Raw genomic sequence first — 19,372 nt, 5'->3', positions numbered from 1 at the left:
GAGAGAGGGGAGAGAGAGGGAAGAGAGGAAAGAGAGGGAGAGAGAGGAGAGAGAGGGGAGAGGGGAGAAAGGGGAGAGAGAGGAGGAAGAGAGGAGAGAGAAGGGAGAGGGGAGAGAGAGAGAATCTCAGTATGTAGCTCTGGCTGTCTTAGAACTCAGTAGCTCACTATATAGGCCAGACTGATCTCAAACTCAGAGAGCCACCTGCCTGTGCATCCCATGTTCTGGAATTAAAGGCATGTGCCACTATGCCTAGCAAAACCTTTGTTTGTTCAGCCCAGGCTGCTTTACAGGTAGTCTACCCACTGAGTGCTTGGATTGCAGCCATATACCAGGTTTTTTTTATGAGATGTTGAGGATTAAACTGACAGCTGCCTGCTCACAAGGCAGAAAAGAACTCTACCAACTGAGCTATGTCCCTGCCCCTTATTCGTGTTTGGATTAAAATTGTGAGGAAGAACTTCGTATTATCTAGAAGTTATCAAAGTGCAGGTTATGGTTGCAGGTTAAGGGGAAGAAACTATCTCAGTATTTCATCGCTTGCTTTGTAAGAACGGCTTTATTGAAGTATAATTGACATGTAATAAATATGCTGTATGTACTTATCATATATGCTGTGAAGCTGCAAGTTCAGACATGTATGAATGATTTAAATGACCACCACAATCAAAATCACGAACTCTTCCCACATTCTTTCCTATGAATTCCCTCTTGAGTTTTTCTATTTATTTGCTTTCTGTCACTACACAAATGCTCCCCATCCAAATTTTATGTTCATGCATTTTCATCACCATTCTTTACTCAGAGATTAATTTTGAGATGAATTACTGTTGTACATTTTTTATTACTATTGCGTACTACATTAAATGAATATGCTGAAGCTTTTCATACATTTACATTTTGATTTCAGGTTTTGGGGTTACAAATAAAGCTGTTACAAATATTCATAGGCAAGTCTGAGATGTATAAACACTTTTTTTTATGATAAATACCTCGTAGTAGAATGAATGGATCATCTGGTAATTTTATATGTAGCATATGAAGAAACTGTAAAACTCTTTTCACTGTAATTACAATACTTTGAACTATCATGAGAGGTACATGGGTCAGCTCTTCAGATATTTACCAATAATTGGTACATAGTATGAATCTATTCTATTAAAATATACAGTGGTTCTGATTTATATTTCTTAATTACTAATGATTTTGGATATCATATATGTGTGTTTGTCTTATATGCTTATTTGCCATTTGTAAGCTTTTTACTGTAATATTTGATTAACGTATTTTTCAGTGTTGGCCCTTAAGTATTACCCATTAGCAAATATACAAAACTACAGACTCAGACTTGGGACATATTTATGAGGAGCATGTGATGTTTCAATACATACCCAAATTGTGCAATGTTTATTATGTCAGGATAAACATTTCTTGCTTTTCAAATATCATTTCTAATAGTGAAAATATTATAATCTCTTCTCTTTTGAAATCCATAGAACATTACCATTATCTACAGTCATTCTACTGAGCAATGACACACCACAGTTTCTTATCCCCATCTAAGTATATCATCATATTCATTGTTCAAACTCTTTCTAACCCACTCCTTATTCTTCCCAGCCTCTGATTACCATCATCATTTTCTATGAAATTGATGTTTTTATAGTCCAGATGTGAATGAGATCATGTGGTACATGTCTTTCTGTGCCTAGATTATTTAATGATTTCTAATCACATCCATGCTTCTATAGAAGCTATGATTTCATTTTATTCTTAATATAGCTGGGCATTATCCTATTACGTATATCATGGATTGTATCCATTAGGAGTTGAGCAGTGTGTTAAGCCTCAGAACTTTGTTGTGGAACTCAGTTTAAGGCTGAAAAATGCAACACTGACTGGACAGAAGTTGATGGCTCCATCTCCAAACAAGTCACTGGAGATGGACCTTTGGGAGAAGTCACAATCACATTTCTATGCTAGCCAGCATCCCTTGTGGCTTGTTGCAGAGGACTGGAGCTGATGAGTAGGATGTACCAACTGCCCAACTGCTAAGACATGTTTGTACTTACATGGTGAGCCCTACAAAAATTTAGGGACTTGTATCTTTAATGTATTTTCTAGGTAATCAGAGGTCTATAATGTGTTGAAATTATTTCATCTGCCCCTACTACCAGGCATGACATTTCCTGGACTTACTTTTTATTGTCCAAGGATCACATACGCCTTTGGGATTGCATCCTGTAGACATTTATTGTGTAGTCTAAAAGACATATACATTCAAATGTAGCTCAGAGCAAGAAAATGCCCTATAATAGCTCCAGACAACCATGCAAAATGCTGTGTCATTTGGTCATTGTGGCCCAGCAGATTCAGTGGCAATGGCAGCGATGAGCAAATCAGCACACGGTATGTAGCATTTTGCAAGCTTCTGTAAGTAACAGATAAAATTATATTTTCTAATTTTTGTAATTGTTCATGGAAAACACAGGAATTTTGGCTGATATTGTTTTTAAAAGTTTTAAATAACATTTAAAAATAATACATACACATGGGCATTTATGGGGACACTTGTGTGCTATGTCATACATGTGAAGGTCAGAGGACAATTTGTTCTCCCCTCTACCATATGGTAGAGATCAAACTTAAGTGCTTTGACTTAACAGCAGGCACTGTTACTCACTATCTTGATCAGGCAGGCTTTAAACTCGAATTTTTGCCAGTCTCCCAAGTACTAGGGCTATAGGCATGCCTCTGCTGTTTGTTCATTCATTTTCCAGTGAGGAGCTTAAAGATATCTCTAGATATCAGTAGGCACATTTAGACAAATTTCTAGTTTTGTTAGTCTTTGTTCTATGTGGAAATTAAATTGCAAAGTTCCACATTGCTTTAAAAAAACACTCATTTCAGTCTATGTATAACAGGAGAGAAAGCAAATGAGGTAGTAACAGCAGGTCCAAGGCTTATCAGAGGAAGTAAGTTTGGGAAGTTTGTGCTGATCCTAAGGGCTCTCTATAGGTATGCCTGACTCAGCTGATGATAGCTAGCCTCCATGTAACTATTTTCATGTGGGAAAAGAACAGAAGCCTTGAGTCCAAGAAACTACATAAAATGTGTGGCAAAAGGTCTGCTATGTGTTAGAGAAGATGGATGCCTTTGGGAGTGGGCAGAGGAGCAGGATGGTTGGTTATAGCCTTGTGGACACTAGAACTGTAGGTACACACTTTGCAGAAAGAGGGCTATGAGACCAATGTGAAGATTCCCTTTTGAAACCAAAGGACAATGTTGTTTGTATGTTTAGGTGGCAAACTATGGCAGGAAGTGAAGAAGGAATAAGGATAATAAACCAAATGTGTAAATGGAACTACCTACAATTTGAGTAATATTTGTAAGTTTCCCAGTAAGAGTTTATTTGTGAGTCAACATGTGATCTATAAAAACATTTGAAAGGTTTAAATCAACTGCTATTAAGTGTCTACCCTTTACTATCATGATGAATATGACTTTCTGTCAACCTGAAAGACCAGATTTCAGCTTACAATATTTATGTGTTTTCATTTAATTATTTTTTAAATTAAACACACACATGCACACACGCACATACACACACACACACACACACACACAATTAGGTTTTATTATGGTGTTTTCAAACAAAATTTGCATCCCTGTAATCTCCTTTTGAAGTTATTATGTATGCTCTTTTGCCCACTGCTCCTTTCTCCTCACCTCTTCTTATAGAACCTATTCAAATTTCATAGCTTACACCCCCGTCTCTCTCTCTCTCTCTCTCTCTCTCTCTCTCTCTCTCACACACACACACACACACACACACACACACACACACACACAAACACACAATACATATATAAACATTAAAATGATGATGGTAATCAGAGGCTGGGAAGAATAAGAAGTGGGTTAGAAAGAGTTTGAACAATGAATATGATGATATACTTAGATGGGGATAAGAAACTGTGGTGTGTCATTGCTCAGTAGAATGACTGTAGATAATGGTAATGTTCTATGGATTTCAAAAGAGAAGAAAATCACAAGGCTTGCATTTATAGGCACATATCAAAAATGGTTGAACAATAGTTCACCCTGCATGTCTAGAGATCTGGTGACTCTAAGGCTGCCCCCTGGTAAGCCCTACATATTGTTTTCTATTGTTGTATGAAAAAATACAAAGGATCTCTCTCTCTCTAGAAATAAACAGTGAACTACTTTCTCAGCCAGATGATATAGGGTATGACTGTAATCTCAGCACTTGAGAGGTGGAGGCTGAAGGAACAGAAATTCCAGGTCATCCTTAGCTACAATGTGAACTTAAGAGCAGCCTCCATGAGACCCTGTTTAAAAAACAAGCATACATACATACATACATACAAACAAAAAACAACAAACAACTGAATAAAGAAACCAAAACTAGGACTCAGCATTTAGCTACAGCTACACAGCTTCCTGATTGGCTCCCCTTTGTTCTTGTTCTCCAACAGATGTGCCATGTCCAGTTCTCCCAGATACCTTCAATAACCATGATTTTAAAGAAGACAGCCCCATTTCTTATTAAACTCCCTGCCTGCACTTCCTGAGACCTCTAGCTCACCATGCATGCAGGGTACACCGCTTTCATATTTCCTAGGGATAAAAATCCCCACCTGACTTTACCTATACCTCATCCCATACATTCCTTAGGTTCTTAAGGCTGTGCCCACACATGGGGCAAGACTCCTTTAAGATAGCTGGTCCAATTATATTCCCAAATCAGCTCTGCTTAGCTTAGAGCCTCTACAAGTCTCCAACCCACAGGATCATCCTCACTAAGAGAAGCACTCTGCTGGGTTCCACCCCTATGACTCTCTAAGGCTGTCCAGACTAACACCTGGCCTTCCTATACTGTCAAGAAACTCATGTTTCCTAGGAAGAGAACTGTACTCCCTTAAGCTTAGCTGCCTTGGAAATTTTGCAAGCTACTCTGTCAACTGAGGACTCTGTCCACAAGGCTTTGGTAAGAGATTAGTTCTCCCTCCAAGCTCTGTCCTTTGGGATGCTTTCAAACTCCCCAGTCTAACACCACATACTAGGACTATGGACTAGAAGGGTAAAATTTCATAGTAGATGACACAATTACCAACACAACCTCAGGTACCCAGATTCCATCTCAAAAGCACAAGCATCATGAAAAACCAAGACAATATGTCTCCCACAAAGAATATCAATCTTGTAGTAAATGTCCCTAAAAAGAACAACCCAAGAAAAAACTCAAGACATAAATAGAACTCCAAAGAATAAATAAAATAGGTACAAGATTTCAAGCAATTTAAAGAAGATACAAATAATTGCATGAGCTTTAAAAGGAATGAATAAACTGGGGATAGAACTACAACAAAATACAAACAAATGGCTGAATAAAAATATAAGGGCAGATCAGAGAGACTTCCACTGGCAGCTGACAGAACACATGTAGACACCCACAGCTAAACATTAGATAGAGAAAGAGAGCCCAAATTGGAGATCTCTTTTGGCTTCTGCCCTTAGGAGCTTGGGAAATCCCACAGAACAAAGGGAAGAAAGATTGTAGGAGTTACAGGTATTAAGGACACCAGAAGAACACGGCCCACAGAATCAACTAAGCAGGGCTCATAAAGTCCCTCAGAGACTTAAGCAGGAATCATGGAGCCTGCATAGATCTGGACTAGGTCCTCTGCATATATGTTATGGTTATTTAGCTTGGCTTTTGTGGGACTCCAAACAGTAGAAGTGTGGGTATTTCTGACTCTGTTGTCTGCTCTTGGGACCCTTTCCCTCCTACTTACTGTGTTGCCCTGTCATGCTTTAGTATGAGGGTTTGTGCTTAGTAGATTTTGTAACTTGCTATGCAGTGTTTGGTTGATATCCTGGGATTACTGCTATTTTCTGAAGGGAAATGGAGGAGGAGAGGATCTAGGAGAGAAGGGATGTCGGGGATGGAGAACTGGGAGGAGTGGAGGGATGTGAAACTGTAGTTAGGATGTGTTGAAAATGATAGATAGATAGATAGATAGATAGATAGATAGATAGATGAATAGAACGGAGGACAATTCATGATATTAATAATGAATTCAATAAGTTGAAAATAGTGAAGGAAAACAAAGGTGAGATGTACCTGGAGATGAGGAACTCAATAAGTCTAATAAACACTCAGTGAAAACCTCATCATGTAGAAAATAGGATGCCAAGGGTTTGAAGACAACATAAACAATTTAATTATTTGACTTGTTCTTTTCATAGTTGTATATTTTTTAGTTTTTTTCTCTCATTGTTCTAATGAGATCTTCATGCACTATTTTAAGTGGGAATGGAAAAAGAAGTCATCTCTGTCTTGGGTCTGATTTTAGTGAGATAAGCTTTTTTCTCCATTTAGAATTGTAATGACCGTAGATTTGTTACAGGTAGTCTTTCTTTTTTAAATTATTTTTTTTATTGGATACCTTATTTATTTACATTTCAGATGCCATCCACTTTGCCCATTTCCCATCCCTAGAATCCCCTATTCCATCCCCCTCCTCCTATTTGTTTTTGTACTATTTTAATTACATGCAAGTATTAAGGTCAGTTCTAGGTTGCTGGTCTAGCAATACAATAGATGCAAAGAGTCAAGGAAGAAGCAAGACAATAAACACAACTAGTCAAGGGGTAGGCTCAGATATTTTGGTCATCTTGATAAGCCCTTAAAAACAATGGCCACAGGAGTGTTCATGTAATTGGGTTTAATGCCTTGCTTGTTCTTTGACAGGTAGTCTTTCTATGTTTAGTTATGAGGCCCCAAGTCCCATATTGGATCAATTCACCCAAGAAAATTATAAATTAAAAAATTCATGTGCAGATTATGTAGGAAATTGTGTGTAGCATAAAGAAGCCCAATGTATGAAAAATAGGTATAGAAGGAAGACAGTTTTAAGCTATGGCACAGAGCCTCAGAAACATTAGCGAAGAAAACTTCCCAAGTCTAGGGAAAGAGAAGTTCATTTAGGTATGATAGACACTGACAACATCAGATGAACAGGACAAGAAAAAAAGTTCTCATTTTATAGTTCCCATACTGTAGTTAAAGTACAAGTATGTAGAAAAAAGACAAGGTATTGAAAGCAGCAAGAAAGAAGGCTTAAGCAACATATAATGGCGGTCAATCATAACAGCTGGTTTCTCAACTGAAACTCTAAAAGCCAGAAGAATTTAAAACAATTCCAAAGAACATAGATGCCAACCTAAGCTATGTTAATTGACAAAATTATCCATCAGAATAGAAAGATTAAGAAAAACTTTCTATAATAGAAACATACTAAAGGAATTTATGACCATTAAGTCATTACTACAAAGACTACCAGAAAGAATATTGTGGACTGAAGAGAAAGATGAACACATAAAAGAGGTTGTGGATGACAGACAGATGGTGCCAGGACAATAGTTTTTCAAATTAGGAATAAGAAAAAAATACCATAAAGGTCAACAAAATGACATAAAGTAACATATACATTTCCATAATAATTCAGAATATCAATGGCCCAATTTTCCAATGAAAAGATGGACTTTGGCTAAGTGGATCAGAAAACAGGAATCATTTTGCTATCGACATATTTTGCTATTTGCACATCAAATTCAAGGATCGACATTGTCTTATAGTGGAGGGATTGAAAAATATACTCCACACAAATGAAACCAGGTAGCAGGCAGGAGTCACTGTTCTGCCAAAATAGATTTAATATTTGTTTCCTTTTTCTGAAAATATTTTTTCCATACACTATACTCTGAGTATGTTTCTTCTCTTCCAATTCCTCCTAGATTCTCCCCAACCCAGAGCACACTCAAACCATGCTCATTCTTCCCTTATTAGAAAACAAACAGGCATCTACAAATAAGGTAAAACAGAGACAAACTAACGAGGATAGAACAAAACAAACAGGAAAAAGAGGCAAATAAAAAGCACAAGAATCACATACAGACACAGAGAAACACATATTTGCACACATAGAAATTCCTTGAAAACACAAAATCAGAAACCATAACATATAAGCAAAAACTTGTGAGATAAAAAAACCCAAGCATTTGAGACACATACACCCCAAATACCATTGGGTTTGTTTTGTGTTAGCTATCTACTTCTGGGCATGGGTCTTGCCCTTATGTGTGATTTGTATATCTAGTGAGACTCTGTTGGATAAAACTATTTTTTTCATTTGTGAGTGCTTATCAATTGGAGATAGTTTCTAGGCTAGGGATAGTGGCTTGTGTTCACTTCTCTCTCAGTGCTGTGACCCTACCATGGTCACATCTCTACTAGATTTTATAATCTTTCCACATCTTCTTTCTCAGGGTTCCCTAATTCATGAGGAGAGGGATTTGATGGAGATATTCTATTCAAGAATGAGTATTCTAAGGTGTCTCAATCTCTGAGTATTTTCCAGTTTTGGGTTTCTGTATTTGTTCCTATCTACTCCAGGAGGGAGCTTCCCTGATGTTGTGTGAATAAGACATCAATCTATGCATATAGCAGAATGTTGTTAGGAGTCATTTTATGACTATGTTCCTTTAGCAGAACAGTAGTATTTGGTTTTCCCCAGGCCCATGGCCTATCTAGTTTCATGTTCTTGGCCACCTAAGCAGCGTTAGGCATGGATTTCATCTCAGGTAAAAATGCTCTCTTCAGACACACCAGAAGAGGGCGTCAGATCCCATTACAGATGGCTGTGAGCCACCATGTGGTTGCTGGGGATTGAACTCAGGACCTCTGGAAGAGCAGTTAGTGCTCTTGGGCCTTAAATCTAAGCAGATAGTGATTGGTTACTTTTGTGTCACTGTTATACCTGCATATCTTGCAGGCTGGTCACCCCCACAGATCACAGAGTTTGTAGCTGGGTTGGTGTTCACCATCCTCTTTTAGCATCAATTAGAGTACCTTCCAGCACTATGAACATCAATCAGTAGGGCTGAAGGCTCTAGGTAGGTACTAGACCCTAGGTAGTCTAAACTTCTCTGGGTTCAATGAATTTGTAGGTAGTGTTCTTAGGAATAGAGCTTTACCATCAGTTTGTGGAGAACAACCAATATCTTTAGAAATAGCCTAGGTGGTTTGGGAGTGTCTGTGGTTCTCTGTTGGCTAACAACTCAATTAGATGTAACCCACTGGTGCTTTCATTGGGTGGTGAGAGATATCTAGTTGTTGCTTTGTCTCTCTCATTATTTGGTGACCGACTCAATTTAGATTTATTTTATGTGTGCATATGTTTTTAAAAAGCTTCTCCTGTATTAGGTTTTCCTATGATGCATGAAATGCCAGTTAGCTTTGGCTGTTTTTCTACATATTCCCTCCCTTACTCCTCTGTTTCCCTGACTTGATTCTCCCCACCCCTGCCATACATAACTATTCTATTTCTCCTTCCCAGGGAGATCCTTTCTTTGCTCCTACTCCCTTACTCTATGACAAATCTCTGTGGTTACATGGATAGTAGTAGCCTGCTTATTGAAGACTTATCAACATCCACATATAAACTAATACATGCTATGTTTGTTTTGTTGGGTCTGGGTTACCTCACTTAAGGTAATTTTTTTCTATCTCTACACATTTACCTGCAATTTTCATGATTTCATTTTTTTTAAAAAAGAAAACAAGCCAAGTAGTGTTTCATTTTATATACGTATCACATTTTTATGCATCCATTCATCCATTGATGTATACCTAGGTTGTTTCTAATTTCTAGCTATTATGAATAGAGTAGCAATGATCACAGATGAGCAAATGTCTCTGTAACAGGACATAGAATCCTTTATGTATATGTCTAAAAGTGGTGTAACTGGATCTAGAGGTAGATTTATTGCCAGGTTCAGGAGGAATTACCCTACTGATTTCTATAGTAGCTAGATTTCAGTCCAAAACTAATCAAAGATGCTCAGTTAATTCTGATTAAAAAACAGTCAATCAAGAGGATATTCCAATTATTACCTCATAGGCACAAAACTTCTGTGCACCCAACTTCATAAAACAAATATCAGGGGCTATTAAAGAACGTATTAGCCTCAATGTGCATGTTTGGGCTTGCTACTCAGTGTGAATAGTGACAAAGAACTTAGCAGTGTGCCTCTATGCCATCTGCCTGCTATGAATATGTCAAGTTCCTGATAATATGTCCTATGTAGATTATATTATCTTTAGTTTTGATGAGTGTATAGTTGCATTTATTTATGGAGTATAATGTCATAGTTTGGCACATATATTTATATGTAGTGTTTCATGATGAATTCAAAGTAATTCACACTAAATTCAATTAAATTAAACATTTGAATTTGTATGGATTGGAAACCTTAAAACCTTTTTCTTCTTTAGTTTTAAAAAATACGTTAGCAATTTTTTTAGACTATACTTACCCTTTGTGTTATATAACACTATAATGAATTCTTCCTATTTATGTTTTAGTGATTATTATCCTATCATGTTTTTAAATGTCAACGTTGGTGATCAAAAATGCAATTCTGTGTGCATTAAGTAAATTTTTTAGTAAACTTTGTTTTTGTAAGAAATGTTTATCACATATCTACCAAGTGGAAAACACAATGGTAGGTGCTTTAAAAAAAGATACATGATAAGTAAAACTTTGGAAAGGTCCTAATAATTTAGAAACTTGACCCCTACAGAAAGACTTAGGTATACACACAGATAATGCTAATTAATATTGTGAGATTAGATATGCTTCCATAAAATATACCAGAAGGAACTACAGCAAATGAACACCTGAGAAACTTTAAATATCAGAACAAGGCTTTCCACACTCAAAATCCTGCCATTTCTCCTCAGAGCATCTACACTAGTCATATCCAACTACAGTTTATTCCTTAAGCTGATTTCAGTTGTTAAGCCTTTTAAAATTTATTGTATTTTATTTTTCTTCAAGAAACACTGCTAATCTACACAAAGGTATAGTGAATACTTACATCTATACACCCATGAGTTAACCTAATGGATACACTCTGATACAGTTGAAGTCTACCATGTACCACTACCTAACTTTTATCCCATTTTCTCAAAAATGTACCTAGTAATAATAGGTATTTTCATTCTCATAGCAGATTCTCTGTATGCTACATAAGCATGCATCATATTCACTTTGTTTACATATATATGTATATATACAAGTTTATATATCTACACATATATGCATGCATATATATGTACATACACACACACACACACACACACACACACACACACATATATATATATATATAATATACTTGTAGTTATTGTTCTTGTTTTACATGTTTTTAAACTTTACATGTATGTTATAAAGTATCCAAAAATTAGCTTTTTCCATTATCTAGTTTTCCCCCACTATACCATCCAATATTTGTGTTTTTAGGCCTCTCTCTGTGTCTTAGACCTCTCAGAACTGTCGTATCTTCCTGCATCAACCACCCCTCATCCAGCATCCAGTATTCATTGTTTTATTCAATTTATTTTAAAAGGTCTCAATTCAGTAATCTAATGGTGATCCAACTGTAGTGAAGCGTTACTCTAAATCAGCAGTTCTCAATCTATATTGATATTAAATCTAAAGGTGTTCAGAAGCTGCCAGATCAATATGAGAATTTATTATTTAGTAAATCTTGAGTGGTGCTAGAGTTCCCATTGCTAACAAATTCCCAGATTCTGCTGCTGCTGCTGTTTGCTGCTGGGGCTGCTGCTCCATGTGTCCAATGGTCTCATTTTGCTTCAACACAAACTGGATCACTTGACAGTTTCTGTGCATAAAATTCAGACTATGCTAGGCCTCCAATACCTGCTTTAATAAATGCTTAAAGCTTACCAATGCAATTTATTGAAAGTGTACTAAGAGGACTCAAAAAAGTTAAAAGGGACTTGCTTCAGTGACTGGCAGGCTAAAACAAAATGAATATACATCAATCAACTTGAGTTAGTATGAAACAAAACAAGAACACTCATCCATTCATTTATTTGAAATGATTTTATTTTTGCTTTAATGATTAAACAGAGGGGGAAGTTTTCAGTGTATATAAGTGGGTGAAGAATTTTAGAATATGATGATCACTAATTTGTGTGTTAATGAATGTTAGATGATTTCCAATCCACGAGGAACCAATTCATTGATTCTATCTTCATCCATAGCTTCCTTTGTCCTCAATCTGTAGGAAGAATAAGAGATAATTAAGAATTGTAAAACATATAACATGACCACTTTTTTAATTCTTAGGAAAATTAGTCTATCCTATGTTTTCTTAACATAGTATTGAACATAGTTCCCTTTTGTAACTTAAATACTGTGTACCAGGAAACTCTCATATCACCTAATGTCTTCAGTCAGCTGACCATGAAAGGTTCTCTAATACCATAAAGGCCTAGTTTTCTGGTGCTCCTATAACCTTGTAAAGATACAAATAAGTTATTCTATGATAAAAGATTCTGTCCACTAATAAATCATATTCTTTTTTAAAAAAATTCTCATGCTCTTCCATTTAAAGACATAGGCAAAGAAAATCCAGCAGTCTGGATTTTGGGGTGTTATACAGGGCAGCCATAGTCGAGATAGCCCCTTCTATTAGGTATTCACCCTCCCAATTCTATGCTTCCTTTGCTAGGTTATGGACTTCTCAGAGAGTCCTTCATTCTGAATCTGTGTGCTCCCAGAGACTGAACTTTACTACTCCTCTTGCCTGGGGTGAAGCAGGAAGTGGTCATTATTAGCATATATACAGACTTTGGTACTACCATGGGGTATTTAAGAGAAACGATTTCTCTAGTAGACCTACACCCACATAGGAAAACTCACAGGCACGAAGGATAATCTCATCCCCATGATTTTCATTGTTATCTTCCCCTTCGTTCTCCTCCTTATCCTCTTTGTATACATAATCATCATCCTCATCGTCGTCGTCGTCGTCTTCATCGTCATCGTCTTCCTCTTTTACTTCGCTAGGGTGGCCCTGTTGATCTTGATCTTTCCTCTGATCTTCATCAATCTCCTGGTCACTATTCCAGACATACCAGTCTTCCTCGACATCAGGCCAGACCTCTTCAATTTCAGGCCAGATGTCTCCAAAACTAGGCCAGACCTCTTCCACCTGTGGCCAGATCTCCTCAACATCAGGCCATATCTCCTCTTGTCCACACTCTTCCTCTGTAATGGCTCTTACCACTGCCTGTGAAACCAGAAATGCTGCGGTTCCATCGATGTCATCAGCAGCTTCTTCAATTGGCAGCACATGCAGGACAATTTGCCTGGCGTCGTGCCCCATCCCATCACCTTCTCGCTCTTGGTCAGGTAGTCCAGGTTCCTGCTCTACAACAGCAGACATTTCACAAAAGACCTGCCAGGAAAGATCTTAAAGTAGCCGCGAGCTTTGAAGGTGTTGGTGTTGGTTGGGATGGGGCGTTGTTAGGACGACTACCGCCAAGAAGAGGGAGGTTGTCGGTCACAAATACCTCTTAGAAAGCAGTGAGAGCAACAGAGAAGATTTCCCACTGATGAGATGAGGAGTTGGTACCTGTGGAGTACCTAAAAAGGGAGGATGAGACAACACCAGGAGGAGCAGCCTACCGATGCCGGCCACAAGATGGCTGTAGACCAGCACAAGTGGGCGGAGCCTTGAGGAGTAATAATGCTTCTTTTAATACGTCACTAGAGCTGTAAGCTCATTTGCTGAGACAAAGTGATTGACATGCATTGTGTCCAATGAGCTATAAAGGTCCTAAGGACTGCTCAGAATCGTATTTTTTTTCCACTGTGGCATTACTATCATGGGATACCTTTTAAAGTGATAGAAAACATGTCTTTTAAATTTAATATTGTCAGAAAATGATAGTTTGTCAATATAGGTGAGCGTATCTGAACTGATTTTTGTCTTACATGAGTTATGCCAGAGTTATAAAACAATTGTAGAAGGTGCTGGAGAGATGGCTCAGAAGAACACTGATTACTCTTCCAGAGGACCCAGGTTCGAGTCCCAGCACCCAGTTAACAACCATTTATATAACTCTAGTTCCAATCTATCTGGTGCTCCTGTTCTCTTTGGACACTCTACGCACGTGATACATACACATTCATGTAAGGAAAGCACATATACACATATAAGATAAATATAAACAAAAATTTAAAACCCAATCATGTGTAGCTCAGATTTCAGCAGTGGAAGACACCCCCTCCCCCCAAAAAAAGGCAGGAGACAGAAAAGTTGAAATGCTGTAATGGTTACAATCAGAACAAACAGTTGACAGTGAGAAAAAGTTAAAACAGAATCTGGAAAGCATTTAATTCACACTACCAAATGCACACACAGAAAAGAGGAAAGCCATGTCAGAAATTAGAAGGATGCACTAACCAAAGTAAGACCTCCTGGTTCATTCTTTTCCAGTTAGACAAGAATAAAGAATTCCAAAGTATAAAACATAAATTTTGTTCTTTGGAGAAATCAAATGCCTTTTTATACTTATAGTTGATATCTTTAAACATAAAAATATCACATTTCAGGAAAGTGACACCCACCATTCTCTTTAATCACTTCCACAAATTTTAGGGGTTAGTAACAATTTGGCATACTCTCCCAGTTCAAAAAGCGAACGTGACGTTGTCATAAAACACACAAATATCAAGAGAATGTAGAAAGTTTAATTAGCCAAGTATAAAAAACATTTCATGTCCTTCAGGGGGCTCAAGCAAACTTTCTCCACCTCCAATGAGAGAGTGTTAGATGTTAAAAAGGATGCCGTGGAGTAAGCTTTTCAAAATGACAGTGGGAGCCAAGGTGGAGCTTGAACTAGCTTATGGTGGGAGGGTTGTTACATGTTCTATATTGCCTGTACAATATCTCAATGATCTCCCTTCACACAGAACCAGAGCTGTAAGCTCAGTTGCTGAGACACAGTGATCGGCATGCATTGTGTCTCTTCTCTGGGGAACACTGTTTATCCCAGTTCTTGACCATCTTAAGTTGCCTGTAGTTATTTGTCTAGTGTTAGATACAAATAATATTACATGGACTGAGCAGGTTAGATTCATATACTTAGGATCCAATCAACAGCTGAAAAAGAGACCCTGAATATGAGAGATACATGGGACAAACTAGAAATGGGGGAAATGATGTGATTATGTTTTCATTTTAAGTAATAAACAACTATTTGAAAAAAAATCAGGACAGAGTAACAGTGAGTGGGATATAGAAACTAACACTAAAGTTAGACTTCAGAACAAGCTAAACACAAGGCACATTCTGGCTTCTTCAAAATGTGCTTGTTGCATGGGAAATTACTTGATTCACTGCTGTGGCCTGCATGTTTCTTCCTCCACCAAAGTTCATATTTAAGCTTAATTTTCAACATAAAAATATTGATTGTCACATTAGTGGGTTATGAGATCATAAAGGCTCCCCTGTAGTGAAAGTTTAGGGCTGTATAAAATGAAGACAAAATATTGATTCCCTCTGAAAGATGCAGCAGATATACCTTTATATGACATAACCATTATAACTTAGTCTTGGATTCCCAGCCACCAGAATACTAAGAAATAAGAAATAAAATATAATTATTTGTTAATTACCTAGACTGTGGCATCCTGTTATAGCAGCACAAATGGGCTAATATACTTTCTTTCTTCAAGAAGAAAATCACTGTGGATATTTGACTCCATACTTCAGTGGGAACTAGGAGAAATAATATTGGTATAGCTGGTTATTTAAAAACCAGTGTGGGCTTTTACTCACAGGACAGACAATCAGAAAGGAAGACTGAATACAAAATGGAGGAATATAAAGAAAACAGGACATGCAAGGATAGAGATTGTCTCACTTGAGAAGAGTTTGTTCATCTCTAGACTAACAGGATAACTGCCAAGTGAAACACACAGGAGACATGTTTGTATGCCCCCCAAAGCCTCTGACCCTGAACCTGGCAAAGAAGTTAAGGGAATCTAGGACCAGAGGATCCTGATAGCTGTAGCCACAAAGGTAACTACTACCACTGGCACCAAGGTAGACCAGCAGAGAGAAAAGAGGACTCTGGACTTGAATCATCCTTCAAACAAAGCAGAGCTATCCTGTCACTTCTGCTCTCCAAAATTTAGAAAAATTTCTGTTGTGAGCAATCCTAATGAGAAACATCTAAGGAAAGCTACTTGGGTCCTGTAGTTAAACTTAGCCAAAGTGACAGTGCACCAGTGTCTCACAGAACAGCTTTGTAAACATGGCACACATATGCATAATTTTAATGCATATTTCATTTTCTAGCAGAGGAAAATGATCCTACTTCTCACAATGGATGCTACCTTCCCACATGCCACTAGAAATGTAAAGACAAAACAGGGTACAAAGACCCCATTTTAATCGGTCTGTTTATGTTCCCCTAAACCTTATTTTGAAATCGTATTGCTTGAGGTGACAATAGTAAATGATGCATCCCTAGGAGGGGTATAAGGTCATGGTGTCATAGCCCTCATGAAGGGGACCAGTGCCATTCCAGAAGAGGTTTTGGACACATATGAAGGACTTCATGAGGACACAAGGAGAGGGCACTATATATGAACTGGAAAGTATTTTCTCTCAGACAGTGAATCTTTTATCATCTTTAACTTGGTCTTCTCAGACCATAGAGTTCTAAGAAGTACATCTTTGTTGACTAAAAATGCCCAGTCAATGGCATTTTGCTTGATGTAATGCCTCCTCCACACTCCAAATTTAAGTGTCACTTTGTCTAAGCTCAACTACAGGTCCCAGATAGATTTCTTTAGACAGACGGTTCTCATTAGGAATGCTCACAACAGAAATTTTTCTAAGTTTTGCAAAGCAGAAATGACAGAATATCCCCGCTTTGTAACCCCTCCCATGTATCCCACTTTGCTATCCCTCAAATTCAGGGCCTCTGTCCCCCTTCTTTTTAATTTGTATATCAAATATATAAATAAAACCTTCTTTGTGTTCTCAGGTCTGATTATTTGGTATTAAATAACCAGTTGGTGTATTCTACCATAGGGAAGACTATTTCTCCCTCTCTCAATATTCCTTAGCTGCCTATAGTTCTTTGTCTAGGGTTGATGCCCTGTAAGATGTTGCCCTTCCATATTTGCTTGCCTATCGGTATTGTAAATGTCATTCTGAAGGTTTGGAGCTACTTGGATAATCACAATTATTCTTTTTAAGTCTCCTTTTCCCATAATTATCTTCTACCATCCCATTCACCTTAAATCAGTGGTTCCCAACTTTCCTAATGCTTTAACCTTTTAATGTATTTTCCGATGGTCATGCTCCACAGAACCACTGTTCTGGTGCTTATGCCATAATACTATCCATTGTAACTAAAGTAAATGAGAGTTTCCAAATATTGTCTCTAGGGCAAAAATGTTGATCCTGGGAAATATTAATCACATTGCTGTAGTGAAGATACAGAAGTCAATGTATCATTCTGGATAGAACAGTACTCTTAGTGGTTCAAGAAGAGGTTCAAGCTATAATGTTATTATTAATAATGAGAAAAGAATAATGCATGTTATAGATGCCATTCAAATTGACAGTGTAAATTGATGCCTAACTCTATAACAAAATGCAAGCATGTATCACAGTGAGAGGGTACTCTAGTTTGAGAGTAATTGTTACATTTGATTAGAGTCAACTCTACATTGGTTTGGTGATCTATATGGGTACTGTTCCAAAGGAGATACAGAATATACAGGCAGCATGACATACTCCAATGCTATTCAGGCATCAGGAGCTGTGCATGAATTCCCTTAGACAGTGGAGAAGAGTGACAAAATTAGCAACATGACAAATACTTGCTTTTGCCACTTAACTAAAGTCAACTCTAGGGTGTGTTATCATGCCAGGGTAGTGGAGTCAAGGGACAAATGAAACAAATCAAAGCACAACAACAAATCAACAACAATAAAACACATTGATTTCTCACTGTTCTACAAACTTCCCATGCTCCACAGATCTCTATCACAGATGGTAAGGTAGTGTATTAAGTCAGTTTTGTATTATTGTGACAAAATACTTGAGATAAATATTTAATAATGTTTATTATTTATGAATATTTAATTAATAGCATTTCTAATATTTACAAATACATACTAGTGAAGGTTTATTTTGACCTATGGTTTTAAAGGTTTCTGTCCATGTTTTGGGGCCTATGGTGAAGGAGTAAATCATATTGAGGGTCTGAAATGGAAAAAAACAAGTTCACCTTAGTATGGACACGAAGCAAAGTAATAAAGTAGAAGGGGTCTATTCCTAATGACTTAAATTCCTTACCATAGGCCCCAATGAGTAATGATTCTCTAGAATTTAAGTACTATCATAGGCTAGGGACCAAGTCTTCAGAATACAAGTACTTTTTCTTTCTTTTCTTTTTTTTTAAATAATTTATATTTTCTCAAATTGTAATTCATTCACACAGGGGTTATAAACACAGAAAGGCAGGATGAGGGGAAGGGAATGACACTGGAGTGTGGGTGTTCAGGGGGAATACAGATATCTTTTAGAACCAGGTATCGGCTGGGTGAAGTTTCAGGGGATAAGTCACTATGACTCTGCCTATGACTCGCTTGTCCTTATCTAAGTTGGTATTGTCTGCGAAGGCTACCTATTTACAAGGTCTATGACTACTCAGGCTTGTAAATTTCCACAAAAGCTGCCTGTTGACATTAGCTTATAGCCATCTGATTTGATGTTTTTCCACTGAGACCCAAGACTTGGTGTTAGTATACATGTATGACAGGCCTATTGCTGATTTTAGGCCTATGGCTGATTTTAAGCCTACAGTGTGTAAGCAGGGCTGCCCCTGACATCTCCTCCCTTCTCTAAGTATAGAAGGGTTGTGGCAATTCTAAACTTGCGAAGGTGGGGATAGAGGCCTGACCTCCAGTATTTGTAGGGGACCTTGTAATGGATCCAGTCCCCATGTCATTGTCCAGTGAGGCATGAGGGCCATACCCATCCTGCTGTCCTTTTCCTGTAGAGGGGATACTTTTGACATCAACTCCTATGCAGTCAGGCTTGTCCCTCAGGGAACTCAGAGAGATATTTTTATCTTTTATTTATATTCCCTTGTAGTGCTTAGCTTCGAAGCCTAAGCAAGAATTCAGTCACCTGTCAGAGGGGGTTCTGGGTGGCCCCTCTCTGCTTGGTCTAGGGGCAGAAGTCCCCAGTTTTAGGTTGGGTGGAGATGGGTTTTGGAAACACCCTGTATAAAGTAACAACCTCATCTTCAGTCTCGTGGTTTGACAGAAGCTTTGTAGTTTTATGAGGTCCCATTTGTCAATTCTTGGTCTTAGAGCACAGGCCATTGGTGTTCTGTTCAGGAACTTTTCTCCTGTTTCAATGTGTTCCAGACTTTTCC

General features: G+C 37.8%; 1 protein-coding gene across 1 annotated transcript; it reads right to left on the bottom strand.

Moving 5' to 3' along the window:
- Window positions 1–12,150: 12,150 nt before the first annotated feature.
- On the bottom strand, window positions 12,151–13,347 carry LOC114633451 (calsequestrin-1-like). The gene is made up of 2 exons (XM_028782019.1): window positions 12,802–13,347; window positions 12,151–12,177 (listed from the first exon to the last, which is right to left on the bottom strand). The coding sequence occupies exons 1-2, from the start codon at window positions 13,345–13,347 to the stop codon at window positions 12,151–12,153; spliced, it is 573 nt and encodes a 190-aa protein (XP_028637852.1).
- Between the last annotated feature and the right edge of the window lie 6,025 nt (window positions 13,348–19,372).

The sequence above is a fragment of the Grammomys surdaster genome, unplaced genomic scaffold (assembly GCF_004785775.1).
Source record: "Grammomys surdaster isolate TR1022 unplaced genomic scaffold, NIH_TR_1.0 670, whole genome shotgun sequence".
In the NCBI taxonomy this organism is placed as follows: Eukaryota; Metazoa; Chordata; class Mammalia; order Rodentia; family Muridae; genus Grammomys; species Grammomys surdaster.
The sequence above is the reverse complement of the archived record's forward strand: the minus strand, read 5'-3'. Positions and strand labels throughout refer to the sequence as shown.

Excerpts from the sequence above, each read along its gene's own strand:
- LOC114633451 (XM_028782019.1), bottom strand. The coding sequence starts at position 13,347 with ATGTCTGCTGTTGTAGAGCAGGAACCTGGACTACCTGACCAAGAGCGA. Across the intron at positions 12,178-12,801 it reads GTGAGTTTTCCTATGTGGGT|ATTGAGGACAAAGGAAGCTA; the intron begins GTAGGTCTACTA and ends TTCTTCCTACAG.